Source organism: Balaenoptera musculus, chromosome 18 (assembly GCF_009873245.2).
Source record: "Balaenoptera musculus isolate JJ_BM4_2016_0621 chromosome 18, mBalMus1.pri.v3, whole genome shotgun sequence".
NCBI classification, from domain to species: Eukaryota; Metazoa; Chordata; class Mammalia; order Artiodactyla; family Balaenopteridae; genus Balaenoptera; species Balaenoptera musculus.
In genome coordinates this window covers 61,609,098-61,635,868 of record NC_045802.1, presented here as the reverse complement: position 1 = coordinate 61,635,868, position 26,771 = coordinate 61,609,098, and the positions used below count along the sequence as shown (strand labels likewise).

Here is a 26,771-nt window from a genome sequence, read left to right as displayed (position 1 = left end):
TATACTGGTCCTGATTTTAAAACTGAGCCCTCTCTACCTCACTGAACTAACCCTATAAGAAGACTTCTACTTAGAGGAGAAACTGGTACTTCAGCCAACCAAAATTTTGATGTTAAGATGTAAAATATATTTAGAATTGAATATGATAACTCATACATTCTCCTACTATTTCCTAAAGTATTAGCTTGTTAAGCTGCCATAATTTAAAGTACATGATGATGTGCTTATAATCAGCACACTTTATGTAATATATAGCTAATTGTTGAGTTCTAAGAAATCAGTAAACATTGAGTGGCTGCTTACCTGTTCCAATAATTTCTGTCCATCAAGGTGAGCCTGCATCACAGCATCATTAACGAGCAAGTGGAAGTTCAGGAGCACATGTTCAATGTCGTATGTCCCATGCATGGCATCCGACAGCTCTTCCAATGACCGGATGTACATACGCCAGTGTGGGTTAAGCTCTGCCATGTGCGCCAAGCAGCCTCGCACGACGTTGAGGCAGTATCCCATGCAAGGCTTACTGAGAGTCAGGCCTTGGCAGTGCGAGCAGTACTGCATCCTCAGGAGGGCTCTGCTGCACTCTTTGGAGAAGTGCAGATGGTCTGTGGTATTGATGACTTCAATGCCCAGATTCAGCGCCTGCAGAAACGTGCGACTGGGCAGCAGCGATCGCCCCATCTGCCCCAGTACTCTTTTGGGAATATTACCAAATGGACTAATGTCCCGGCGGGCCATCCGGATGCATTCTGAATATTCCAGGGAACTGTCACCAGGGTTAATGAGATGATTGTAGACTAGAGGGAAAAGACTGTCAAAGAATCTGTTTACGAATTCTTCAGGATTAACATCCGCACCAAATAAATAGAGCCCTACATCAGTGAAGAACTCCTGGACGGAAGCAGCGGCCTCTAAGGCCATGTTCCTGTAGGTGTTGCAGAACAATATACTGGTGTAGTTTTCTGCTTGTCTGATGAGAGTTTCAAGGGTTTCTGTAACAAAAGCAGAAGTAAAGGATGAAAAGGCTTAGTATTGATATTAAAACTGTTCATCCATTTGCTCCAGACAGTAAATGAGCTTAATGCAGCACAACTAACCTAAGAATCTAAATGGGAATGCTCAGCCTACTAAACCCAAGTTAGCTTCCCGAGAATAATGCCTGGTGGAAGGTGGGCATTACGCACAACACACACGTCTTATAGGTATGTATTTCCTAGGATCAGACACAAAAAGTACAGAAATCAAAAAGAAGTTACATGTATAGTAAATTCTTATTGATTTTATTCATAGTCATTTATAACCTGCTAACGATAGAAAAAAAAATGTCACTAAGAGAACAATTTCCAATCATGAGTTCATTATTTATAAAAGACAATGACATTAAATATTTGACTCAACACTTACTGTATTTTTATGATTTCTCTTTTTTCTTTTCTTTTTTCAGAATGAAAGCTAGTAGATTATAGACTAGTTACTACAAAGAGAGGTTAAATTCCCAAAGGGAAACCTGAGAATTGTCAGGCTTCTAGAATGTTCAAATTAAAAAGAAAATAAACCATTTCATGATTAAACCATCCTTAAAATTGTCAAATCTTGTTAAGCAGTGGGAAAATCATAACTTGCATTAACTGATGAAAATAAGTAAGTGTGTGACCGCCTTCTGAACTGTCTGTCATCTGTTGTTTTAATCATCTTATCTTCAAAGACTTTACTGTGGGATATTTTATTATCTTACTTCTGTAATGAATGCTTCCAAATCAATTTCTCCACAGAAAGAACAGAGAATGATTTATCCACAAATTAAAGGAGGTTGTAGTAATCAGCAAGTGAAAATTGTATTTCAAAATGATAACTTTAGACAGCAGCCAACCACCTTGGATATCCTAGTAATTACATTTTATAATTAGCCTAAATATGATACTGGACTGTGTCGATATATAATTAATTATAAAATTCATCAATAAAATTATCTCCCATAACCCCAATCTTACAGTTATTTTAAATTAGGTTGTAAAAGACCACACAATAATTCAGCAATCAAACCACTGGGTACATTATAAAAAGAGATGAACAGTAGTATAAAATGAAATGATAAAAGCAGAGTTGCAGGGAGAGCTACTAATGAAGTGAAACTGTGTCATGAATATGCCATAATGTCATACAAACAAACAAACAAAAAATTTCATGAAGAACACAGGCAGATAAAATACAATACCATGTATTCTGATTCTATTCCAAGACTGACTCCTCTTGAGTTCCCGGCTTTAGTGTGGTATTTCAAGGTGCATGCTATAGACTAAATGTTTGTGTCCCCCCAAAACTTCTTATGTGGAAACTTAATTTCCAATGTAATGGTATTTGGAAGTGGAGGCCTTTGGGAAGTGATTAGGTCGTGAGGGCAGAGCCCTCATGAATGGGATTAATGACCTTACAAAAGAGACCCCAGAGTATTCCCTTGCTAGTTCTGCCACACGGGGACACGGCCAGAAGATGTCCATCTGTGAACCAGGAAGTGGGCTCTCACCAGACATGGCATCTGCCGGTACCCTGATAAATTTCTGTTGTTTATAAGCCACCCAGTCTACTGTATTCTGTTATAGCAGCTGGAACTAAGAAAGTGCCCTTACCCTACAATCAAAGGCAACAGCTTTAAAGAATGTTGCAACTCTATTGCAACACAGAGCACTCGAAACAAGACGGTTAACTAGGCAGGACTCCTGTGTTTACCCACGCCTCTCCAGTGCCCACTAGAGAATAAGCGACGTACTATGTATTCAATGAAAGTGTGAAAGAATGGAATTAGTAGGGTGACTGAAGCCTTCAATTCAGGTTAGCTGCCCTGCCAAGTGAGACTGCATTAACACCAGGTTTCCCCAACTGGCCTGATTACCTGGGCTGTGTGGGGAAACTACAGATCACTGGGTCTCTGCACCGGAGTTCCAACTCAGTAGATTTGTCTTGGTTCAGGAGTCTCTATGTGACAAGCAGCCCCAGTGATTCTTTTGATCTGGCCAGTTTTTGAAACACTGCAGTTGCAGGTAATCTGAGACACGTTCTCTATGCAAGCATTCCACCATGACAGTCTGACCCCAGAGCTGCATCTCAGCCACTACACTGTCCCCACAGACCAACAGGAGTGAGTGTGAAAAGGAAATTAAACCTTTGCAGTTGGAACTAAAATAAAACTGCTGAGACTATATTTTTTTCTTCAATAATACAGGCTCATTTTTTTTCTCAGCAATTTGTTTGTGGCTATGAATTGTGAAGTTGCAATGATTTTATTTACCAATAATGGTTAAATAGCAATGTTTGCAAATAATTTAGGGTTTTTTTTAAGATAAGGATAGATTTAAAGAAACCCATACATCACAGGCACTCTTACATGCTTTCCACCAGGTTTTCTAAGGTATGCGCTATAGCTGCATTTGTGTCATTGATACCTGCCATATGATTCCCTGTACAGTTAATGTAGAATGCTTCCCTAGGCAATACAAGCATTCCATCTGATTCCTGCCAACTCTAAATGATGTTCAAACACACAATTTAAAAAAAAAAATTTTTAAGTAAAAAATAAAGTGTTTCTTTATAAATTCCATTCCCATTAAATTGTAATTTACAATGACTCAGGAATATATGGGATTTATCTTTTCAGATGCTATAACTAGTAGGTTTTGCAAGTTTATTTTACGAAAGCAATATTAAAAATATATTTAATATTTAGGAGCATCCATTCAAAATAAAAATGAGGATAGTATTTCTAAATATTGTTATTTCTTTATAAGGCTGCTCTGCACTATTGGCAATAAACTAAGTTGACTACTGTTTGAGTTAATAATTAAAAAATAGATTTCTGAAAAGGTCTACAATCTTTACTTCAGACTAGTTTTCCTCTGATTTAGTTTTATTTTTTAAACAAAATAACTAAAAATCTGGTAAAAATTTAAAAGTCATATGACAGCAACATTTAAAAACTTTCCCTTAATATTGTATATATTAAAATTTTAGTTTTCTTAACTATATATTGATTTTACTACCCTTTGAATAAGAGATTGCACACTCTCAGATATCAACATCTGATTAAATACTGAACACAAATGGCTTCTAAAAATAGATTTATTCTACAACAGTTTTTCACTATGCTATTAACCCATCACAATATAAGGATTTTTCTTTCAATCTGTGTTAAATCTGATATTGACATATTCCAGTTAATTGAATTCTCTAAACATGTTACGTATGTATTTTTGAATGTGTCTATTTGTGATTCTATCAATAAACGTTTCTTAAATTCAATCAATGGTGAGAACTGTTGTTCTATAATATATACATTTGATTCTTTAATGCTTAGGAATAAACATACTTTTATGAATCTTTGGACCTAATAACTTCATAAATTTTAATATATAAACACATATCAGTAACTGAACAATCTAGAAGCCAGCTAATTGGATAACTTTGTTAGTAATTTTTTCTGAAAAGTTCATAAAATCAGAAGTTGAATTTACTAAAAATTAGTTGTTTGTATTAATTCTGAATTTGCTAAACTATTATTTTGTTCTCCTACTATGTTTACCATGAAGTTGAGTGCTTTCATTTTATGGAATTAACATTATGATTTTAGCAAGAATTTAAACTTGTCAAAAGAATTGTCAAATGAACAAAATATCTTGCAGTTCTGAAAAAGAATAACTGACATACAAAACCAGCGTTTATAAATCCAAGGTAGGTTGGGTGCTGAATAATTAATCATATCTACTTAATTATTAAAGAGAAACTATACAGTTGCTTTGATTACAAAGTTTTAATAAATAAAAAATACCCCTTACTCAAGCTATACAAGTAATAGCTTTTTATTGATGTGCCTAAAATTGTAACATATATTTAGAATAAACATTTGTTAGGTTTGCTTAAGGAATTTAAGAAATAGCCTAGGAAAAATGATCTTTTTGTTGTTTTTCCATTGAGAATTTCAATAAGCTCTTCTTTTCAGTGATATCAGATCAAGTCTATCAAGGCAGGAAACTTCCAACTATCCTTTTAATGCCTAAGAGTGGTACATTGAATTAAAAGCTACAATCTAATTACTGACTGAATAAAAACATAATTTCTCCCAGCATTATGAGAAAATTAATTTATGTATTATCTCATTAAGTAGAAAGTGAATTTGGAATGCATGAAGTTTATCTGCATCTACTTAAATTTCCTTTTTTTAAAAAAGTTTATTTATTTATTTTTTATACAGCAGGTTCTTATTAATTATCCATTTTATACACATCAGTGTATACATGTCAATCCCAATCTCCCAATTCATCCCACCACCACCCTCCCACCACTTTCCCCCCTTGGTGTCCATGCATCTACTTCAATGTTCAACATTAACATTCTGTGAAAATTTAACAGCAAAACACCTATGACTAGAAACTTTATATTAATTTTTTCCAGCCCACATCCCCTTTAGAGACATTTTATTATAGGTACAAAGAACTACTGACGCTTAAATCAAGGATTTAAATTTAAATAAAACTGGTGGAGAAAAAAAATCAGGTGATATTGATTTGAAATCAAATTTGACACATTGAAAAGTCAGTGAAGATTTACATGCAGGTAGGTTTTTTGCAATGGGAGAAACAATATTTATGGGGCTTTTATTGCTTTAAAGATTAAGTTGATTTCAAAACTAATGATCATGAAATAACTGTTATAGTAACCTCCCCAGCATGACATGAACAGACATTTTATGACCCTTTTCATATTTTTTATAATTTTCTATATGTGAACATTTTAAGATACAAAATTTGAAGTGCTTATTATAATTTAAGGCCACAGACATCCTCAAACATAGCAATGAAAAAGATGAAGAAAGATTAAATCATATCAACCATGGATAATCAGATGATTTTACAATGTGTATCTGTGTTGAAGAGAAATTTTTAGAGTAAATTTACATATTTGTGCATTACAATTCTCAACTCACAGATTTTGTTACTGCAACAGATAATTCATTACTATCCTGCTACATTAGAGCTAGTTTGTGCCAAAAACTATGTACCCCTCTGTACTGCATTATAGATAGATGAATAGATAGCTAGATCATTTAAAGAGCAATTTCTCAGTTTTTATCACAAACATTAGAATGAATTGTAATTCCTCCTACGTTTTTTTTTTACAAAAATGCCTTCCAATTATTTTAATACAGTCACATTTAATAATTCATTTAATTATCAGAAGATCATTATAACTACTCTGCAGATATTATAAGAAGCAATTACCTATTTCTCCAGTCTATGTTTATACTGAATTCACCCCTGTGACATTTGCATATTTCCTCAATTTTTCATGTGTAGTTAAGTTTTCCAGAATATTAATTTAATGACATATCTTTAAATGTTATGCAGTATGATTTATAATATCATTCTTCAGAAATTAGTCATCTATACAAATAAATAGTGAGTGTGATATTAATCTGTATCACCAAGAATTAACATATTGGTAATTAATCTGTTCTCCTAGGATAAGCACTGCATGGAAAAATGCTTTCTCAACTTTTCTCCTTCCTCATTTCCCTCCCTATTAATTTGGTCATCATGGTGCTTCACATCTATTTCTAATATCATTTTGTAATCATTTATTTCCTAAAAGTCAATTTATGATTTTTCAAAGAATTTAAACTCAATTAAGCACTTGTGTAACTAATACAATCAGCGCAGAGCAGAGACCTCAATGATGAAACAGACCCAGCCATGAGGATGGGGGAGTGATTTGCAGGTTCAGAGGAGCTGGAATGCAAGGTTCTGAGCTGTGAAAAGCTTGTTGACTTTGGAAAAAACAAAAGTTAAGTCAATGTGATTGGAGACCAGTGAGTGATGGAGGGAAAGGTCAGAGAAGCAGGCAGAGATCACAGCGGCCTCATAAAACCATGGAAAGGGGTTTGGGGGCTTAATATGTAAAATGGGAAGCTACTGAATAATTTTAAACATGCAGAAATGTGATCTGGTTTGCATATTAAAGGATCACAGTGGCTGCTGTGTGGAGAATCAACTCCACAGGGGTGGAGCAGGGGTTGGGGCAGGGGCATGACTGAAAGCAGGGAGTCCAGGGAATGGGCTTCAGTAACATAAGTAATAAGATGAGTGACAGGCACTGAAGGCTGGACTACAGTGGTCATGGGCCAACTTGCAAAAAGCGATGGCACTGGCCATATGTATTGAAGAATAGCCAAAAGGATTTACTGTTGTACAGCAAGTGTAGGGTGTAGAGGAAATGGATAAATGAAGGAAAATTCTGAAGTCTGTACCTCAGCAGCTGGATGTACACTGGTGCCATTAACTCAGATAAGCAAGACTATGGATGCACTATGTTTATGGTGTGAGTTAGAAATTAAAAGTTCTATTTAGGACATGTTAAGGTTGATAATGCCAATTAAAAATGTGAATGATGTTTATCAATACACAGTTAGATAAAACGATAATAATTTGGCTTGGGGGAAAAGTTGAGGTTGGTGATATAGATCTGAGACTGATGAGTCATGGTGCTGGATGAAATAACCCAAAGAGAGAAGATTGGGAAGAGTGCAGAGGTTCAGGAAAAGGAGGGTAGCCAGCAGAAAGAATGGGAATAAGAAGGCAGTGAAGGAAAGAGAAAATCAGGAAAGCGGAGTGTGCAAGAAACCAAGGGAAGAAAGTGATTCCAGTAGAAGAAAGTAATCCATCATCTCAATGCTATTAAGAGGTCAACTGAGATGAGGAATAACAATTGACCATGGAAACTGACAAGAGAGACGCTCTTACTGACATTGACAAGATCTACCTCAGCAGAATGTGAGCACAAAAGAGAACAGGAATTGAAGCAACTATAGACAACGCTCTTGCAAATGTTTCTTGTAACGGATGTAGAGAACCAAGGCCGATGCCCAAGGGATATATGCGGTCAAAGGTTTCTGGTTTTTTGAGGGTGGAGAATTTACTGGATATTCATTTGCTGAGAGGAGTACTTTGATAGACAAATGAAAATTGATGACTGAGGAGGCGGCATGGGAACTGTGGGAGAATATTCCTTGAATAAGAAAAATAATGTGACCTAGGGCGTGTGTGGAGGCCAGAATATTGGATAGATCAGTGGAGACTGAGGTAGAAAAGAATGATGGCAAGAGAAATTAAGGGAAAGAAAGTCAGTAATAAAATCTTGAGTTGGTTAGAGACAATAACCAGAAATCTGATAAATGACAGTATGTAGTAGTACATACTAGCTACTAGTACTACTACTAGTACTGTGCTAGCAGGTTGTGAGTCTTTGGCAGGTGCCAAGGGGAATTTTCTTGAGGAGAATGGGAGCAACTATGTGGATAAAGGAACACACAACTCCTCCAACCATGGAGAACACTTCTATTAGTTTCCTATGAGTGCTGTAGCAAATTACCACAAATTTGGTAGGTTTAAAACAATAGAAACTTATTCTCTCACCATTCTGGATGCCAAAAGTAAGAAAAATCAGAACCACTGGGCTGAAATCAAGATAGGGTAAGCTGAGCTCCTTCCAGAAACTCTAGAAGAGACTGTTCCTTCCCTCTGCTGGCTTCTGGGGGCTGCTGGCTTGTGGGTAAGTAACTCCAGTCTCTGACTCCACAGTCACACTGTCTTTTTTGTGTACATCTCAAATCTCCTTTGCCTTCCTCTCTTAAGGACATATTTGAGTATCTAGGGCTCACTCAGATATTTCAGGATAATCTCCCCATTGCAATATCCTTGATTTAATCACATCTGCAAAGACCTTGTTTCCTTATAAGTAACATTTACAAGTCCAGGGATTAGTCCCTGATATCTTTGGAGGCCAGTATTCAGCCTATTACAATACTGATCATGGAAGACCAAAAATGTCTACCTTTGACTAGCAAACTCAGGAGGCAATGATTCTAGCCTAGACTCTTTCATATACCAATTGAATGAGCCATTTAACTTCCCTAAACATCAATTTTATCTTTAATAAAATGTATGTGATAGTGCCTGTTCTGACTGTGGGATAGGGTAAGTACAAGATGATACCTGGTGAACTCTCCCTCCTCTTACGTTTACATCCTGTGCTAGAAAACGTTTTACGAATCGCTGTAACCTCCTGCCTTTTCTGAGGGATCATGGGTCCCTTGAGAGGGGGATCTTGTCCTGTTCAGCTTTATATCTCCCAACCCTTGGCCCACAGGAGCTCAATACATTCTGATAGGTTTAGGTTCAAGTCCACTCTAGTTAAATACTAGTTGCGTGACTGTAAACTTCTTAATTTCCATATGCCTCATTTATTCTCATCAGAAAATAAATAGACTAATGGTACCTATTTCATAGGGTGGCTGTGAGAGTTAAATGAATTTGTACATGCTACATACTTGCATAGTGCCTGTAGGTGGAACGTGCTCGAAATACATTAAAGAATCATAATAATAATAATCCCTCATTTCTGCCATGTACTTGCTTATCATAAGCTAGATGTTTCATTAAGTTCTTTTGGTAAATTAATTCACTTGATTTTCCAACTCATAGTGTGGGTACTCTTAACAATAACAATAATTAGAAGAACAATAATAAAAATTATTATTATTATTGCTATTATTATTCCCATTTTAAAGATGATCAAGCTGAAGCACCAAAAACATAAGTGAATTTCTCAAGGTTTACATAGAAAGTGTATGGATTTAAATCCAAGCTTCCTGGCTCCAGAGTTTGGGTTCTGAAACTTTAGGATATATGGTCTCTTTTTAAATACACTGAAAGTCTATTTAAATCGTTTGAAATTGGGAGGTTTGGTATGTATTTAAGCCCAAAACAAAACAAAACAAAACTTTATTTATATACCTGAATAAAAGGCAAAGATTTCATTGTTAATTTAGCACATTGAGCCATTATGTGGAATAATCCAAATTAGCTACTATAATTATTCCTCTTTTTGGAAATTAACTAATACCATTAACCAACACTATTACTATTACTATAACAAAAATAAATGAAGAGAAGGCCCTACATGTGTTGCGTTGGAGTCAAATAAGCTGCGTATTTTCTAATATTTGGAATTATTAACTGAAAAATTCATCCTTATCTCTGAAAAGAATACCATGTAAGATCTTTATCACCAAAGACATGTGGAGAAGGAAATAAAAACTGCTTGCTCTTTTACCACATCCAACCTTCCAAAAAAAAAAAAAGTTTATATTTGAAGAGACTGTAAAGGAAGATGCACCAGGATTTAGTTAGAACAAGGAAGTCAAGTTCCGTTCAGAGATAAAGGTTGAGGAAATAGGGACCGTTGCTGGTAACAGTCTTCAAGTTCCATTAGGGAAGGGTGGAAGGTTTGGGCAGGCAGAAATAACTGATTGGGTCAGATCAGGGGTTGTCCTGAGCCACTGACATGGTTCAGAGGTCTCTAGCAACCTCTTCCTAACCAAATGCAATGTTCTTCTCAGGGCTCACACTCTCCTGGTTACTCTAGCCTTGAAATCTGATGATATTGATTCTCTTACATCCTATATGAGTACATTTATTTTTTCTTTCACTCGTTCCTCTAAATCCTAGGCCAGATTTTTCAAAGTCATGGTTCCTGTTCCATATGACCTTGTTCAATATAACACCACTCAAATAACAGTACATGAAACCCCTAAGCTGGTGACTCTGAAATTTACATACATTGCTCAGTGATTCCCAAAGTTTTTGTTCTCAGGCTGCTTTACATTCTTACAAGTTATTGAGAGCTTTTATCTTGGAGGGTTACATTTATAAATATATATTATTTTAAAAATAAAAATTGATAATTATTTTAAAATATTTACTAAGTACACTTAAAAAATAATCATAACAAACTTACATTAGAATAAAGTATATATTTTGCAAAAAAAAAAAAAACTGTATTTTCCAAAACAAAAAATGTTAGTGTGAGAGTGGCATTATTTTATATTATTGCAAATTTCATTAATATCTGGCTTAATAATCAAAAAGAGCTAGATTCTCATATCTGCTTCTGGATTGAATTTGTTACAATATGCAGTTTTGGTTGAGATATATGAAAAAATCCAGCCACATACATACATACAGTTGCCAAAGGAAGGCAACTTGTATGATGATATATGTAATCATCTTTCCGGATAATTAACATTCTTCTTTGACGTAATTAAGTGCTTGACCGAAACCTGACAAGTACTTAATTGCAATGTCCTATTGGTCTGTATTTCACTATAAATGGTTTGGTTATCCATGCGTGATTTTGTAACTTATGCACTGACATTTGAAAAATATTGGTTCATGCATTATTCATATTTTCCCAATGCTGACACAGGTCATCATATCTGTAAGTATTAGGAAACTTTCAAGTTTATGGTGACAGCTGTAAGTTTTCTAAAATTCCAATTTTCTCTTGAAAGGTCAAATGTTAAGCACCGGCAACAACACTGTAAGATGTTTTCTTGAAGTGGCTGGCTCATCTTGGTCAACTTTGAGAAAATGTCTGCCAGGTACCCAGGTCTAAATCATCATATTTTGTCTGTCAATCATTTTTTTTCATGAAAAAAATGTGTTCAGAATAAAAAGTGGCTAGTTCAGCTTGCAATTCAAACTGTGTAAGTGCCTTTCATCAAGACAGCCATTATAGGACTTCCCTGATGGTGCAGTGATTAGGAATCTTCCTACCAATGCAGGGGACACGGGTTTGATCCCTGGTCTGGGAAGATCCCACATGCCGCGGAGCAACTAAGCCCGTGCACCACAACTGCTGAGCCCACGTGTCACAACTACTGAAGCCCGCATGCCTACAGCCTGTGCTCCACAACAAGAGAAGCCACCGCATTGAGAACCCCTCGCACTGCAATGAAGAGTAGTCCCCTCTAGCCACAACTAGAGGAAGCCCGCGCGAAGCAAAGAAGACCTGACGCAGCCAAAAATAAATTAATTAATTTTTAAAAAAGACAGCCATTATAATTCAGTATGCAGAAGACAGACTTCATGTATTTTCATGTCATCACATAGAGTATGGAAAATATATATAACTGAGGGTCGACATTTAACAAAATTAATAATTTTTACTGCTTCATCAGGACATTTTTCAATGAAACTGGATTTATTTTTTCTTGCAATTTTGTAGATGTAAAGAATACAATGACTACAAGTACAGTTTGGTGGCACTAATCTAATTTGTGCTAAAGCTCCAACAGTTTTCCTCACCATTGTGTTTGCACTATGAATGCAAAAGCCAGTACAGAGAAATCAGCAAAGCAAGTCTTAGTACTATGAAAATTGTTTAGATCTCCTATACACCCTGAAAAGATCTTAGGAGCCTCAGATGACACTTTGAGAATTGCTGCTGAAGCAAACACTTCCTAACTATTTTTTAATGCCTAACATCAACCTGGATCTCTTTTTGCCTACTATTCCCTTCTACTTTTCTCAGCATCTTTCTGACTTTCTTATTTCATATATTAGGATCAGCCTTCTAAGCATCCAGACTCAAAGTCCTGGGACTTTTAATTCCTATTTCATTCTGCTTTTCACCTATTTATTTAAACACAATGTTCACTCAAGGACCAAGTCCAAATCCCATAAACCTGAGCAAAGCAACGCAATTTTATTTACACTACTGGATCTCTAAAACATGCTTAAAAGGATATCCAGGTGCTAGAAAAGCCTGTTGTCAAGTAGTATGTGGCATTCTAAATAAAAATGAATCAATTGGATTTACAGTCCCTCTAACTACATAACTATACTGACCTCAGTCTTCCCTTTTAAAGTCAGCTCTATAAAATCCACAAACTCACAAAAGCAAATGATTCCCATCTAATACTGAGAGTATCCTCTAAATAGTGGTGGTTCAATTTACTCTGTCATTATATTTATTTATTTATTATTTATTTATTTTTTTTTGGCTGCATTGGGTCTTCGTTGTTGCCTGCGGGCTTTCTCTAGTTGTGGCGAGCGGGGGCTACTCTTCGCTGCGGTGCGCAGGCTTCTCATTGCAGTGGCTTCTCTCGTGGAGCACGGGCTCTAGGTGCGCGGGCTTCAGTAGTTGTGGCACGCAGGCTCTAGAGCACAGGCTCAGTAGTTGTGGCGCACGGACTTAGTTGCTCCATGTGGGATCTTCCCGGACCAAGGCTCGAACCTGTGTCCCCTGCATTGGCAGGCGGATTCTTAACCACTGTGCCACTAGGGAAATCCCCTGTCATTATATTTAATTGCATTTATCTCATTATGTCAAATCACTGCAAGTCATTGATCATATTTATTGGTCTAAGAAATATCTTTAATTTATATACTCTTCTAGAGAATTTTCATGGATTTGTTTTCCCCAAATAGTGAAGTACAAATATGTATCTTAGCATCTTACATCTTCCCCATTTTATGGTTCCTGGGATATTTTCCCACAGTATAGTGTTAAAAATACATTTGTTTGTTTCTATTAGCTTTACAGTAATGGCTAAGGAATTTCACTGAGCAATACAAAAACAGTCATTATATAAATTCACACTAAAGTAAAATATTGATGAGATCTAACCACCTTATGTTATAATATTAGGAAACTAAAAAAAAAAAATTTAATTCCCCCCTGTAATCTCTTGATTTTAGAACATCCTAGCCATGGCCCTCCAGATCTGCTGGATTGTGTTGCCAAGTGTCATGTTTGAGTGCTTCCTATGGTTACAGGCCAGCAAACAGAGAAAGAAATGGATTGAAAGTATTCACTCCAAAGTTACAGGTAGTTTAATTACTATACTGTTTCTGCCTTGACAAGAGAGTAACTCCCTCAGAAGGCAGGCAATCTTTTAGACCATTACCTTCTTTCCAAATAGCAGGAGGAAAAATTGCAATACTTTCTGATAACTGAAATGGGTTATAAAGCACAAAATCAATCAGACCGAGAAGAGTCTGCTTTGCTACAACATCCATTCCTACTTTTATAGATGTTATCAGAAAAATATTCCAATAGTAACATAGTCAAAAGCAGAAAGCATAGGATGTAACAATTACGTTATTTACCTATAGGATGCTAACAGCCCTTTACAAATTTGCTGGAAATGTAATTTTTTAAATTGTGCTTCCAAAGATATCTTTAGAAATCTAAAATTTAAATAATTATGATTTCAAAGATATGACTTTGGACATAATATGGATTTTATTTATGAAAATCTACCAAATGCACCCCCCAAATATGTGTTAAATAAAACTGGTAAAGCTTATTGCTACAATTTTACCAAACAAGGTCAAAGCGTTTGGAATACCAATGTACCAAGAACACAAAAAATATGATAGGTGTGCTAAAATTCATCTCTCAAATGCCCCATAATCAGTTCAGGGACTTTAAGCTCTCTCCTATTAAAAATAAACAAATACAATTAAGCCCTTCAGATAAAGAAGTTCTAGAACCTTTCTCATGCTCCACTGCCATGTTTAATTCAGTCAAAACATAGTACCCAAAAAAAAAAAAAACAAAAAACATAGTACCCTTGTAGCTAATGCATCAAATGTCATAAAGCTAGAGTTAAAATCTATTTCTTTTTCTTTCTTTCATTTGTTTTATTGGGAATTGATTATAGCTTCTGTGTGGTATAGGCATACATTTGAAAAGCATTAAAAAGTAGAACCCATCATTTAGGAAGATACTAATCAATGTTGAGCCTTAATAGGAGGACTGAGTCATATTTCCTCTGTACTGCACTCATCCTTCTAAATCCCAGTATATTTCTTTCATTCTGAATCTATTAGCCATGATGCTTCTTATATCTTTTTACAGTGAACTCTAATACAATATTAGCATTATTTATTGCAACAGCTTTTCCTACTTGGTTCATGTTGTAGTTTACACTTGTCATTACTGCACTTCATTTTGTTCTTCTATGTTCAATTTTAATTCAGATTCCACTTCCACATACACAAGCTGTTCCCTGCTCATCTGCAGTGAAGTGTTTTAAACAAATACACAGATTGTGTTCTTGATCCTGTCAACAGCCTTCAAGAGTACTGCTCCCTCTTAGACCTCAGGAAGCAAAGGGCCAGCTCACTCCCTGCTCTAACCAGACCACAGAACAGCTTCTCATCAAAACCATTAATACAAGCTTGGAAGTTTAAATAAAGCCACATTTTCCCCCGCATAAATTTTGTGGCACAGCATTTTCAAAAGCCTCATTATAGTTAAGAAAATTGTTTGTTAGCCTCAAAGCACAAAGCCTGTTTTAATGTTCCAGAATGAGTAAATTATTCAGACAGGATTTATTGTGCATGAGGGAGGGAATAAAAGAAAAAAAAAAAAACACTTGGTAAAGTTTTACCGATGATATTTTAGTAGACACATATAATTTCTTCTAGTTAAACTACTCCAAATTGCCACCTAGGGTACTGTACAGCTTTCAAGCTATATAAAAACTAATTTATTTCATTATGTTTCTAAATACACATACAATATACTCTATAGTATATGGGTCTGCAGTGCTAGGTATGACCTAGCATTCTGCAACACTGAATTAGCTAAAGGCTCACATTTCTTACAGCAGAGTTTCTTAAACCCTAATATGCATGAAAGTTTCTTCTGGTTTCTGATTCATTCAAGACATTTAGATTCAGTAGATTGGGATGGAGTCCGGAAATCTGTGTTTTTAACAAGCATTGTAAAACCTGGCCTTGGTGTTTCTAAAAGTCTAAAACCTGGAGTGGGATATACAATGTTCTTTCTTGTGTGGAGCCTGACCTATTTTCCGCTCTCATCTTGGCCACTCATCTCTCTCCCTTCTTTCTACCTCCAATCCCCTTCTGCTTTCAACACACACAAAGTTGACACTCAGAACACAGAGATGTGATGCCGCTTTGCTTTTCCAAGCCTTCACACATTCCCTCTCCTCTTCTACCCTTTTTTCCCTGGAACACTTACACTCATCCTTCAGAGCAAAGGGCATCTTATGCATTACTTTCCCTGACCCAATCAGGCTGCTAGTTGTAGATTCTATGTTACACCACTGTGTACCTATCACCTTGTACATGATACATAATACACTACTTTCTAATTATGTGCTTATGTTCCTGTGTGACCCACCAGATCTACAGCTTGTGAGGTCAAGGACCATACTTTATTCATCACATCCTTCTCTGTCTGAGCACCAGGCCTGAAGCATAATGGGTATAAAATAATTGTTTATTGAGCAAAAAATTAAATGTTACTATGGTAGTCCTTTCTCCAATATAGCCAAACACTCTAAACTCTTAAGTCAGAGAATTGTGAATTCAATGTGTCAAAGGTATATATTTTATGGTTTCTTTGTTAAATCACTGTGCTTACTGCAAATTTAAGTATATTTAACTTGTTTAAGGAGACACCTTGTGTTTTATTCCATTTCGGTCCCTATATGCCCAGTAGGGTTTTTTTTTCCTACCTAACAATTTTTTTCATGTTATAAAAATAGTTCCTGGGAAAAAAGTCAACAGTCATTGACTGTTCTGATTCACCATTCAGATGTTCAGATCTATCTGGACAGTAAAAAGCACCATTATTGTATTCTTCATTGTGAAGTGCAAGGTCCCCTGGATTCATCTAGATGGAAGAAAAAGTAAAACAAATATTAGAAAATTTTCTGCAAAATAAAGGGAGAGCAATTTGGGGTGGTCCCCGCCTGCTCCAGTTTGGAAGCAACGTGTGAAAAGAAGTGTCTCAGGCAAAATGGCAAGATGGTGCAAGGGATTATGAAAGGACTTGGGAAGAAATTTCCACTGACAGGAATGATTCTGAAGTGTCTAGAAACAGAAGCTTCTGCTTTATACTCGTAGGCACCCCACTATCCCCAACTTTCAGTAAAGCTCTGTTATATACAGCAAAAGTGGGTTAATGATGTACTGGGAGGTTTGAAGGAGAAAGTGTCAACTTCTCTGTTCCTGCGATGTGGCAGTGAAGGAGGGACAGTCCCTTCAGGAAGGAAGAAAGTAGACAGCTGTCAAGGTGTCAGCAGGGGTTGGAACCTGGAGCCGGAAGTGGTGACATGAACCTAAATTCTCTGGGAACACTTACAAATAGTGGGGTGGGTCTTGAGTTTATTATAAGAAATTATGTAAGGATTTAACACACTTCATCTGGATACTAAAAGAAAGTGTGTGCCCAGGGGCTGAAGCACTAGTAATCTCCAACTTACACATCCACGTAGCTGTGTAGAAGCCACTGTGTACATTGCACAGCCATTGCCTTGGTTCCGGTTCTGGCTTTGCCACCTGTCACCTGGACTTCAGGCAAGTTATTTAACTTTTCCTTGTCCCTGTTTCCCTCTTTATAAAACAGCAATATGTCTACTTCATAGAGTCAACATTAGCATTACATCAGTTAAGTTTGAAAGGACCTTGAATAGTACCTATCAGACCGCCTACTAGTTTCTCTTAATAAATAAAAGAAGAAATACAAAGCGCTGAATCAAACTCTCATCTGCTCTTAAATTTTCTTCCCCGTGTCCGGTACATAAATCACATTTACACTTGTATAATAACACAATCACAAGGCTGATGAAGTGATTCTTTAGAGATTTGCACATGAAATCTGTGGAATAAAATGTTATGATTATACTACTTAATGAGAAGTGCTTTTATTTCTTCATAAAATAGTCCTAATATTCAGTCTCGGTTGGAAGGGGGAAAAATGTAAAAATCAGATCATAAACTCTGGCACAGTAAAAAGTCACACTTGTTTCTTTGGGGCTTGGAAGGAGGAATGCAGAGGGGCAGAACTGTCACTTAGCACAGAAACTCTTACCCACTTGGAATTGTGCACACATGAGGCAATACCTGCCCAGGAGTACTTTTTTATTGCATCGTTATCCTATGTTCATTCTTTGGTCTTCCCAACTCAGCTGTGAGCTTCTTGGGAGCAGGATGACGGTATCCCTAGCAAGTATCTCTGGGCTGATCCATAGGAGGTGCTCTGCAAGTGTTTCTTTAGCTGATCTGCTCTGTCCTCTGTTCTCCTTTCCCGCTAATACCAGTGCTGTTACCCAGTGGGAAGTCCAAGCACAGACTTAGTACATCTCACAAATCAGAGGAAATGGGGGAAAATGATTTTGGAAAGCATTTGATATTTTATGTTCTCTCCCAAAAGGAGACTATCAAAATGAAAAAGCAAAGAAAATAAGAAAATTATCTAACTTCCTTAGACATATTTCAGTTTAGTACATTATTTTTTACTGCCTATAAGAAAGTAATCATTTCATTGATTAGAGTATCTAAAAATCTAGATCCTTCTTGATTCCCTCTCTCTGTCTGATGATGAACACAACTTCGTTTATACAGGCAGACCTCGTTTTATTGTGCTTCACTTATTGCACTTTGCAGATACTGTGGGGTTTTTTAACAAACTGAAGGTTTGTGGCAACCCTGGGTCAATCAAATCCATCAGCACCATTTTTCCAACAGCATTTTGTCACTTGTGTCTCTGTGTCACATTCTGGGAATTCTTGCAGTATTTCAAACTTTTTCATTATTATTATATTTGTTATGGTGACCTGTGATCAGTGATCTTTGATGTTACTGTTGTAAGTGTTTTGGGGTGCTACAAAATGCACCCACACATGACAGCAAGCTTATTGATAAATGTTGTTTGCATTCTGACTACTCCACTGACCAGCTGTTCCCCCACCCCTCTCCCTCTCCTCGGGCCCCCCTATTCCCTGACACACAACACAACAATGTTGAAGTTAGGCCAATTCATAACCATATAATGGCCTCTAAACATTCAAGTGAAAGGAAGAGTCGCATGTCTCTCAGTTTAAACCAAAAGCTAAAAATGATTAAGGTTAGTGAAAAAGGCATGTAAAAACCAAGATAAAACTAAAGCTAGGCCTTTTGTGCCAAACAATTAGCCAAGTTGTGGATGCAAAGGAAAAGTTCTTGAAGAAAATGAAAAGTGCTACTCCAGTAAACCCGAATGACAAAAAAGTGAAACAGCCTTATTGCTGATATGGAGAAAGTTTTAGTGGTCTGGACAGAAGATCAAACCAGCCATGGCATTCCCTTAAGCCAAAGCCTAATCCAGAGCAAGGTCCTAACTCTCTTCAATTCTATGAAGGCTGAGAGAGGTGAGCAAGCTGCAGAAGAAAAGTTGGAAGCTAGCAGAGGTTGTTGGTTCATGAGGTTTAAGGAAAAAAGCCCCTTACATAACATAAAAATGCAAGGTGAAGCAGCAAGTGCTGATGTAGAAGCTACAGCAAGTCACCTGGAAGATCCAGCTTAGATAATTAATGAAGCAGACTACATTGAATAACAGATTTTCAATATAGACAAAACAGCCTTTATTGGAAGATGCCATCTAGGACTTTCATAGCTGGAGAGGGGAAGTCAATGCCTGGCTTCAAGGCTTCAAAGGACAGACTGACTCTCTTGTTAGGGGCTAATGCTGCTTGTGACTTTAGAAGCCAATGCTCATTTACCATTCTGAAAACCCTGGGGCCCTTAAGAATTATGCTAAATCTACCCTGCTGGTGCTCTACAAATGGAAAAACAAAGCCTGCATGATAGCACATCTGTTTACAACATGGTTTACTAAATATTTTAAGCCCACTGTTGAGAACTACTGCTCAGAAAAAAAGAATCCTTTCAAAATATTACTGCTCATTGACAATGCACCTGGTCACCCAAGAGCTCAGATGGAGATGTACAACAAGATTAGTGTTGTTTTCATGCCCGCTAACACAACATTCATTCTAATAATGACAGCCCATGGATCATGGAGTCATTATGACTTTCAAGTCTTATTAAGAAATACATTTCCTACGGCTGTAACTGCCATAGAGAGTGATTCCTCTGACAGAGCACGGCAAAGTCAATTGAAAACTTTTTGGAAAGGATTCACCATTCTAAATGCCATCAGGAACATTGTGATTCATAAGAAGATGTCAAAATATCAACATTAACAGGAGTTTGGAAGAAGTTGATTCCAAACCTCGTGGATGACTTTGAGGGATTCCAGACTTCAGTGGAAGAAGTAAGTGCAGATGTGGTGAAAACAGCAAGAGAACTAGAATCTGAAGTGGAGACTGAAGATTTGACTGAACTGCTGCATCTCATAATCATACTTTATTCGATGAGGAGTTGCTTCTTATGGATGAGCAAAAAAAGGGGTTTCTTGAGGTAGAAACTACTCCTGGTGAAGGTGCTGTGAAGATTGTTGAAATGACAGCAAAGAATGTGAATATTACATAAAGTTAGTTGATAAAGCAGCAGCAGGGTTTGGGAGAATTGACTTCAATTTTGAAAGAAGTTCTACTGTGATTAAAATGCCATCAAACCGTATTACAGGTTACAGAGAAATCATTTGCAAAAGGAAGAGTCAATTCATGTGGCAAACTTCATTGTTGTCTTATTTTAAGAAACTGTCACTGTAAGTCAGACAGAGAAAGACACATCATATGATATTACATGTGGAATCTAAAAAAATGGTACAAATGAACTTATTTACAAAACAGAAATAGAGTCACAGATATAGAAAACAAACTTATGGTTACCAAGGGGGAAAGGCGGGAGGGATAAATTGGGAGATTGGGATTGACATATACATACTGCTATGTATAAAATAGATAACTAATAAGGACCTACTGTAGAGTACAGGGAACTCTACTCAGTACTCTGTAATGGCCTATGTGGGGAAAGGATCTAAAAAAGAGTGGATATATGTATATGTATAACTGATTCACTTTGCTGTACACCTGAAACTAACACAACATTGTAAATCAACTATAATCCAATAAAAATTTTTAAAAAAGAAAGAAATTGTCACAGCCAGTGCAACCTTTAGCAACTACCACCCTGACCAGTCGGCAGCCATCAACATTGAGACAAGACTCTCTACCAAGCAAAAAATTAGGATTTCCTGAAGGTCAGATGACCGTTAGCATTTATGAACAATAAACTATTTTTTAATTAAGGTATGTACATTGTTTTTTTAGACATAATGCTATTGTACACTTAATGGACTACAGTAGTGTAAACATAACTTTTTTACTGGGAAACCAAAACATTCATGTGACTTGCTTTATTGCGATATTTGCTTTATTGCAGTGGTCTGGAATGAAACCCACAATATCTCCAAGGTGTGCCTGCATTACCTTCTCTTTCGGCACACTCCTGCCTCTGCCTTTCATCTCTCTCTCTCCTAATTTCTTCAAGTGTTACCTCTTCCAAAATCTCTTCCCAGACTGAAATAAATACTTTGCTGCTGTGCTATCTTACCATCTCTAGCACTTGATTTTACCATTCCTCATTTTACTCATCTGTTTATTCCTCTCCTCTCTCTCTCTCTCTCTCTCTCTCCCACCCCCACTGAATCACAAGCACTTGGAAAACAAGCACTGGGTCTTATTCAACTGAAATATCCAATATCTTCTAGGGTGCTTGACACAAGAATACTATCAGGAAAAAAGATTTGTTAACAATTTAACCCAACTGAAGATTTTTTTTCGTCTTTAAGCAAAACATACTCTCTTATTTTGGTATCTGGCCTAGATAACTTTTTCAAGAAGCTGGTTTACCATATTTCTTATTTAAAAGAGCATTTATTTTTTTTTTGGCAACTTCTTTGTAGGGAAAAATGTGAACACAGTTTAGAGAATTACTGACTTTTATTACTATGGAATCATGTTATATTGATTACCATCATATTAATCAAAGTCATATAGAAGGAAAGAAGGAAGGAAGGCAGAAAGGCAGGAAGGTAGGAAGGAGGGAAGAGGGGAAGATATATAAACCTTCAGTCCTTTGATGGAAATGAAATTATGTTTGTATTATTTTCTGTAACTTCAAAATGCAAGTTATTCTTGTGTATGTGGACACACAACTAAAATTGTCAGAAAAAATGTAAAACAAGCATAAATATCCAGGAACTTCTAGGATTTACTTTACTAATTTATTCCTTTGTTTCAATCTAATGTTGCAAAATCTCAATTTATATAATGACCAGATTATTAAGACTGACAATACCAAAATATTCAGGACAAAAGAAAAACAAAATCCTGAGTTTAACTTTTCCTGCTGTCGTTGCTTTCCCATATAACGTCAAATACCTGAAACCACAAATGAAGCTTGAGTTCTGCTTTTCATACAGATAAAGTTCAGTGATACCTATAGAAGTTCAATCACAGAGTTCAAGGTACAATGTCTACTACAATTAATTTAAAATGTCATTCTCTGACTTGTACTGTAAGCCCAGAAATATTAGTCTGGGACACCTGTCTAGTAGATGAATGGATTTTATTTTGTTGTTTCTAAGTCAGTGTAAGAATGCGAAACACAACAAGGCAAATAAATGCTGTAAAACTGATGATGCTAATGCTTCTTTTGGTTATCAGGACGATATCAACACCCACTTCTGTCCTTTTATCGCCCTTTTTTTCTTCCATTTTCACTGAGACACAACTGACATACAGCACTGTGTAAGTTTAAGGTGTACAGCATAAAGATTTGACTTTCATACGTCATGAAATGATTATCACAATAAAGTTTAGTGAACATCCATCATCATATAGATACAAAATAAAAGAAATAGAAAAAAAATTTTCCTTGTGATGAGAACTCTGAGGATTTCCTCTCTTAACAACTTTCATGTATAACCTACAGCAGTGTTCATTGTACTGATCATGTCGTACATCATATCCCGAGTACTTAGGTATCTTATAACTGGAACTTTGTACCTTTTGACGGCCTTCAGCCAATTCCCCCTCCCCCGACCCCTTGCCTCTGGTAACCACAAATCTGATCTCTCTTTCTGTCAATTTGTTTGCTTGTTTGTTTGTTTTGTTTGTTTTGAAGTATAACTGACCTACAGCACTGTGTTTGTTTCTGGGGCACAATACAGTGATTTGATATTTCTATACATTTCAAAATGATCACTGTGGTAAGTCAAGTTATCATGTCACCAAAGATATTACATAATTATTGGCTATATTCCCCACACTGTACATTTCATACCTGTGACTCATTTATTTTGTAGCTGGAAGTTTATACCTCTTAATCTCCCTATTTCTCTCCTCCCTCTAACCCCCTCTCCTCTGGCAACCACCTGTTTGTTCTCTGTATCTATGACTGTTTCTGTTTAGTTATGTTTGCTCATTTGTATTGTTTTTTAGATTCTACATATAAGTGAAATCATACAGCATTCATCTTTCTCTGAATTATTATTTCACTTAGCATAATACCCTCTAGGTCCATCCATGTTGTTACAAATGGCAAGATTTCATTCCTTTTTATAGCTGAGTGATACTCCATTGTAGATAGATAGATAGATAGATAGATAGATAGATAGAGAGATAGATAGATAGACAGACAGACAGACAGACAGACAGACAGACAGATAGATAGATAGATAGATAGATACCATGTCTTCTTTATTCATTTATCAATGGGCACTTAGAGTGCTTCTATATCTTGGCTATTGTAAATAATGCTGCAATGAACATAGGGATGCATATATCTATTCAAATTAGTGTTTTTGTTTTCTTTGGAGATTCCAGGAGTAGAATTGCTGGATCATATGGTAGTTCTATTTTTAATTTTTTGAGGAACCTTCATACTATTTTCCATAGTGGCTACACTAATTTACATTCTGACCAACAGAGGGTTCCCGTTTCTCTGCACACTCACCAACACTTATTTTTTGCCTTTTTGATAATGGCCATTCTGACTGGTGTGAAGTGATATCTCATTGTGGTTTTGATTTGCATTTCCCTGACGATTAATGATGTTGAACATCTTTCATGTGCCTGTTGGCCATCTGTATGTCTTCTTTGGAAAAATGTCCATTCAGGACCTCTGCCCATTTTGTAATAGACTTTTTTGCTTTTTTGATGTTGAGTTGTATGAGTTATTTGCATGTTTTAGATATTAACCCCTTATGGGATCCATCATTTGCAAATATCTTCTCCCATTCAGTAGGCAGACTTTTCGTTTTGTTGACAGCTTCCTTTGCTGTGTAAAAGTTTTTTAGATTGATGTAGCCCCATTTGTTTATTTTTGCTTTTGTTTCCCATATAAGTTGCCTTTTTTTAAGTTTTTTCTATAGAAGAGCAAAGGAGGGTTATGGTCTTTTTTTGAAAAATCCTATCAATTTCATCACAAAAGGAAATATTTTGCAATTTCATGTCAAAATTAGTTCATTTTTCAGATCTGTCTGCAGTCTAGGAGAGATAATTATGCTCAGGGGTTAAAGAACAGTTCCAGAAATTGTCTTATATTCCACAGCTGAACCCACAACTTCAAGTGGGCATCATCTCAGGGATCAACAAAAAAGCAGATCAGAGGAGAAGAAGCAGATCAGAGGAGAAAACACAATGACTGGTGGTAGGAAGGTAGGGGAACTGTAGCCACCAATGCTTCTAGTTGACAGTCATTGATTTTTTAATTAGATATAAATATACTGTATTCTTTTTTCCATAAGATTTTGTTTTGCTTTACTCTTCCAAAATGAGCTCTCTGATTTTGACCTCCCAGCCCTGACTATCCCACACTAACATTAGAGTTGTCTCTGATTCTTTCTCTGGTTCACACCATTTTGTCAAATTTTATTACCTTTTGTATTATGGCCACCACCCTGGTCTCCACATCCATCTCCTCAATCATTGTAATAGACTCAATACTGAACTCTCCTAATTCAAATCTGTGCAGAACACTAACAGATTAATAGTCACCAAACACTTATGCACGTCACTCCTCAAAATACAGAATGTTTCTCTGTTGCCAAAGAGCAAACCAAAGTGATTTCCTGGCATTTAAAGCTTTGTATCTAGGGTCCCGTTGTATCATTCATCAAATGCCAGCATGTGATGCTACATTCATGAAATGAGTGTCCTTACAAGCTCTAGCTCATATCCCAATTCTCCCAAGAAATTCATTCTAGTCTAATTATCCCACTGTGATCCTTCCTTTACTCTGGATTCATTCAGTGCCCAGTAAAACAGCTGACATACATGATACTTGGAGATCTTAGCAAGGCAGGCTTACGATGAATTACTAACAAAATCAGAATTCAGATTTTCAAAAATGCACTAATCATTAAATTCCATGCAAGGCTCTCACCTTCAAACACATACACAAGCAGACACATCTCTTCCTATCTGTCTCAGGGTCACAGTAAATTAATGATCCTTCAGTGACAGTGACTGGCCTTGAAAGGAAACTTCAGTTGTACTTTTGATGGAAACCTTACTTCTACAGACACTTAATAAAGAATCCAGAGGTAATGAAAAAAATCATTCTCTGACCCAACTTGCCCCTTAGAAAAATCACCTTTCTTTCAGTTTGGATGAACCTCTCTCCTCACTTCATTCTGCCAGTTTATCTGTTAACACCTCAGTAAAGTGTTACTAATTCCTTCACTAGCTCTGCCTGTAGTGTATAGAATGAAGTCTTCCTTAGCTAGTCAGTGAAAGATAAGTTAATTAACCATCAGGGCTGTTGAAATGCTTATTCTGGCCAAAGTTCCCACTTGAGTGTCTGTTCACTGTCACCTGATCATGCCTTAACATTCATTCACACTTCTGTCATGGAGTGCTTTCTCTGATTGGCTTAGGAATTGAAATCACAGGCTGACTCATTTCACTGTTATCACCCAGAATTATATCATGCAATCACTGTTAATTGTTCAGAATTGTGTCATGGTCCTCTGAAAGAACCGTGTTTAGTCTCACTGTTCCTGGCAGTGTGGTCGCAATGCACATTTTCTACACCATCAAAATACGACAGTGAGTGGCTACTGGGGAACACATGTCAGTCCTCAACTCAATGCACACACGTTCTAATGATGACACTGGAACCGTAAGTCACAGGCCTTCCTGGTCCCCATTCCAAGCACAGCTGTCAAATTTCCTAATGCATCTGCAATTACTATGCAGGATTGCACAATATTATTTCTTTTTTTATTTAAGCATTATCATTTGAAAGTACTCCCCGGTTAGGCCTTGTAAAGCCAGTGGCGTATTAAGTAATCAATGTGTTCTATCTTACCCTGATGCCTATTTTCACTTTATAAAAATGGATTTGTTGCATTCTCCTTGTTAGAAAATGCCACCGCAATTACTGCATTATTTACAAAGAGATAGAACAATAACTAAGTTTTATTTACTAACCATTTCCTATTTTATTGCTTATATTAGGAGTTGTCCAGATGTTAAAGGTTTTTCCATAAATAATAAGTTAATGACTAACGAGAAGCAAGGGCACTTTTAGATTGTCAATATGATCTCTGATATGTCAGAAATACCTTTATTTCTGACAAGGACAATTCATTTCCCTTACAGTCCAGTGTTTTTGTTTTGTTTTTTTTTCTTTTTTAGAAAGTATATCAAAAGAGGTAGAAATAACAGGAAATAGATATATTCTAAATATGTGAATAACAATAAAATATTATCATTAAGTGTGACAAATATAACAAAATAATGTTAAATATTCCAGTAACTGTTACACATATATTTGAGAATTTGGAATGAGACGTAGGTGGTACCCAGTAGTTCATTTAACAGATAAGGAAACAGGCTCAGAGAGATGAAAGAGCTTGCAGAATTTCACTTAGCTCCAGCCTATGTGCTGCTAGCTGATACTGTAGCTTTGTGTGAAACAGGAAAATGTGCATGCTGACCAGTACCAGAGGCAGGAACTTAAAGAGCAAAGCCCCGGGTTAATGTAGCACCCACCCACCCCTTAAACCAGGCACCTTTGTGAAATGCTGAGACCACAGTCTCAGTACACAGTGAAACGTATGAGTTCACAAACGCCGAAGTCTAGATTCAGACATGGTTTCATGTGGAA

The 26,771-nt window shown here is 36.5% G+C and overlaps 1 protein-coding gene across 1 annotated transcript in view; it reads right to left on the bottom strand.

Annotated features, from left to right (window-relative positions):
* Positions 1-26,771, bottom strand: part of GPC5 (glypican 5) — a 1,362,497-nt gene that overhangs the window by 1,103,728 nt on the left and 231,998 nt on the right. The window contains exon 3 of the mRNA XM_036832100.1: positions 304-992. Within this exon, the coding sequence (XP_036687995.1) occupies positions 304-992 (689 nt within the window). The remainder of the gene's footprint in view (positions 1-303; positions 993-26,771) is intronic.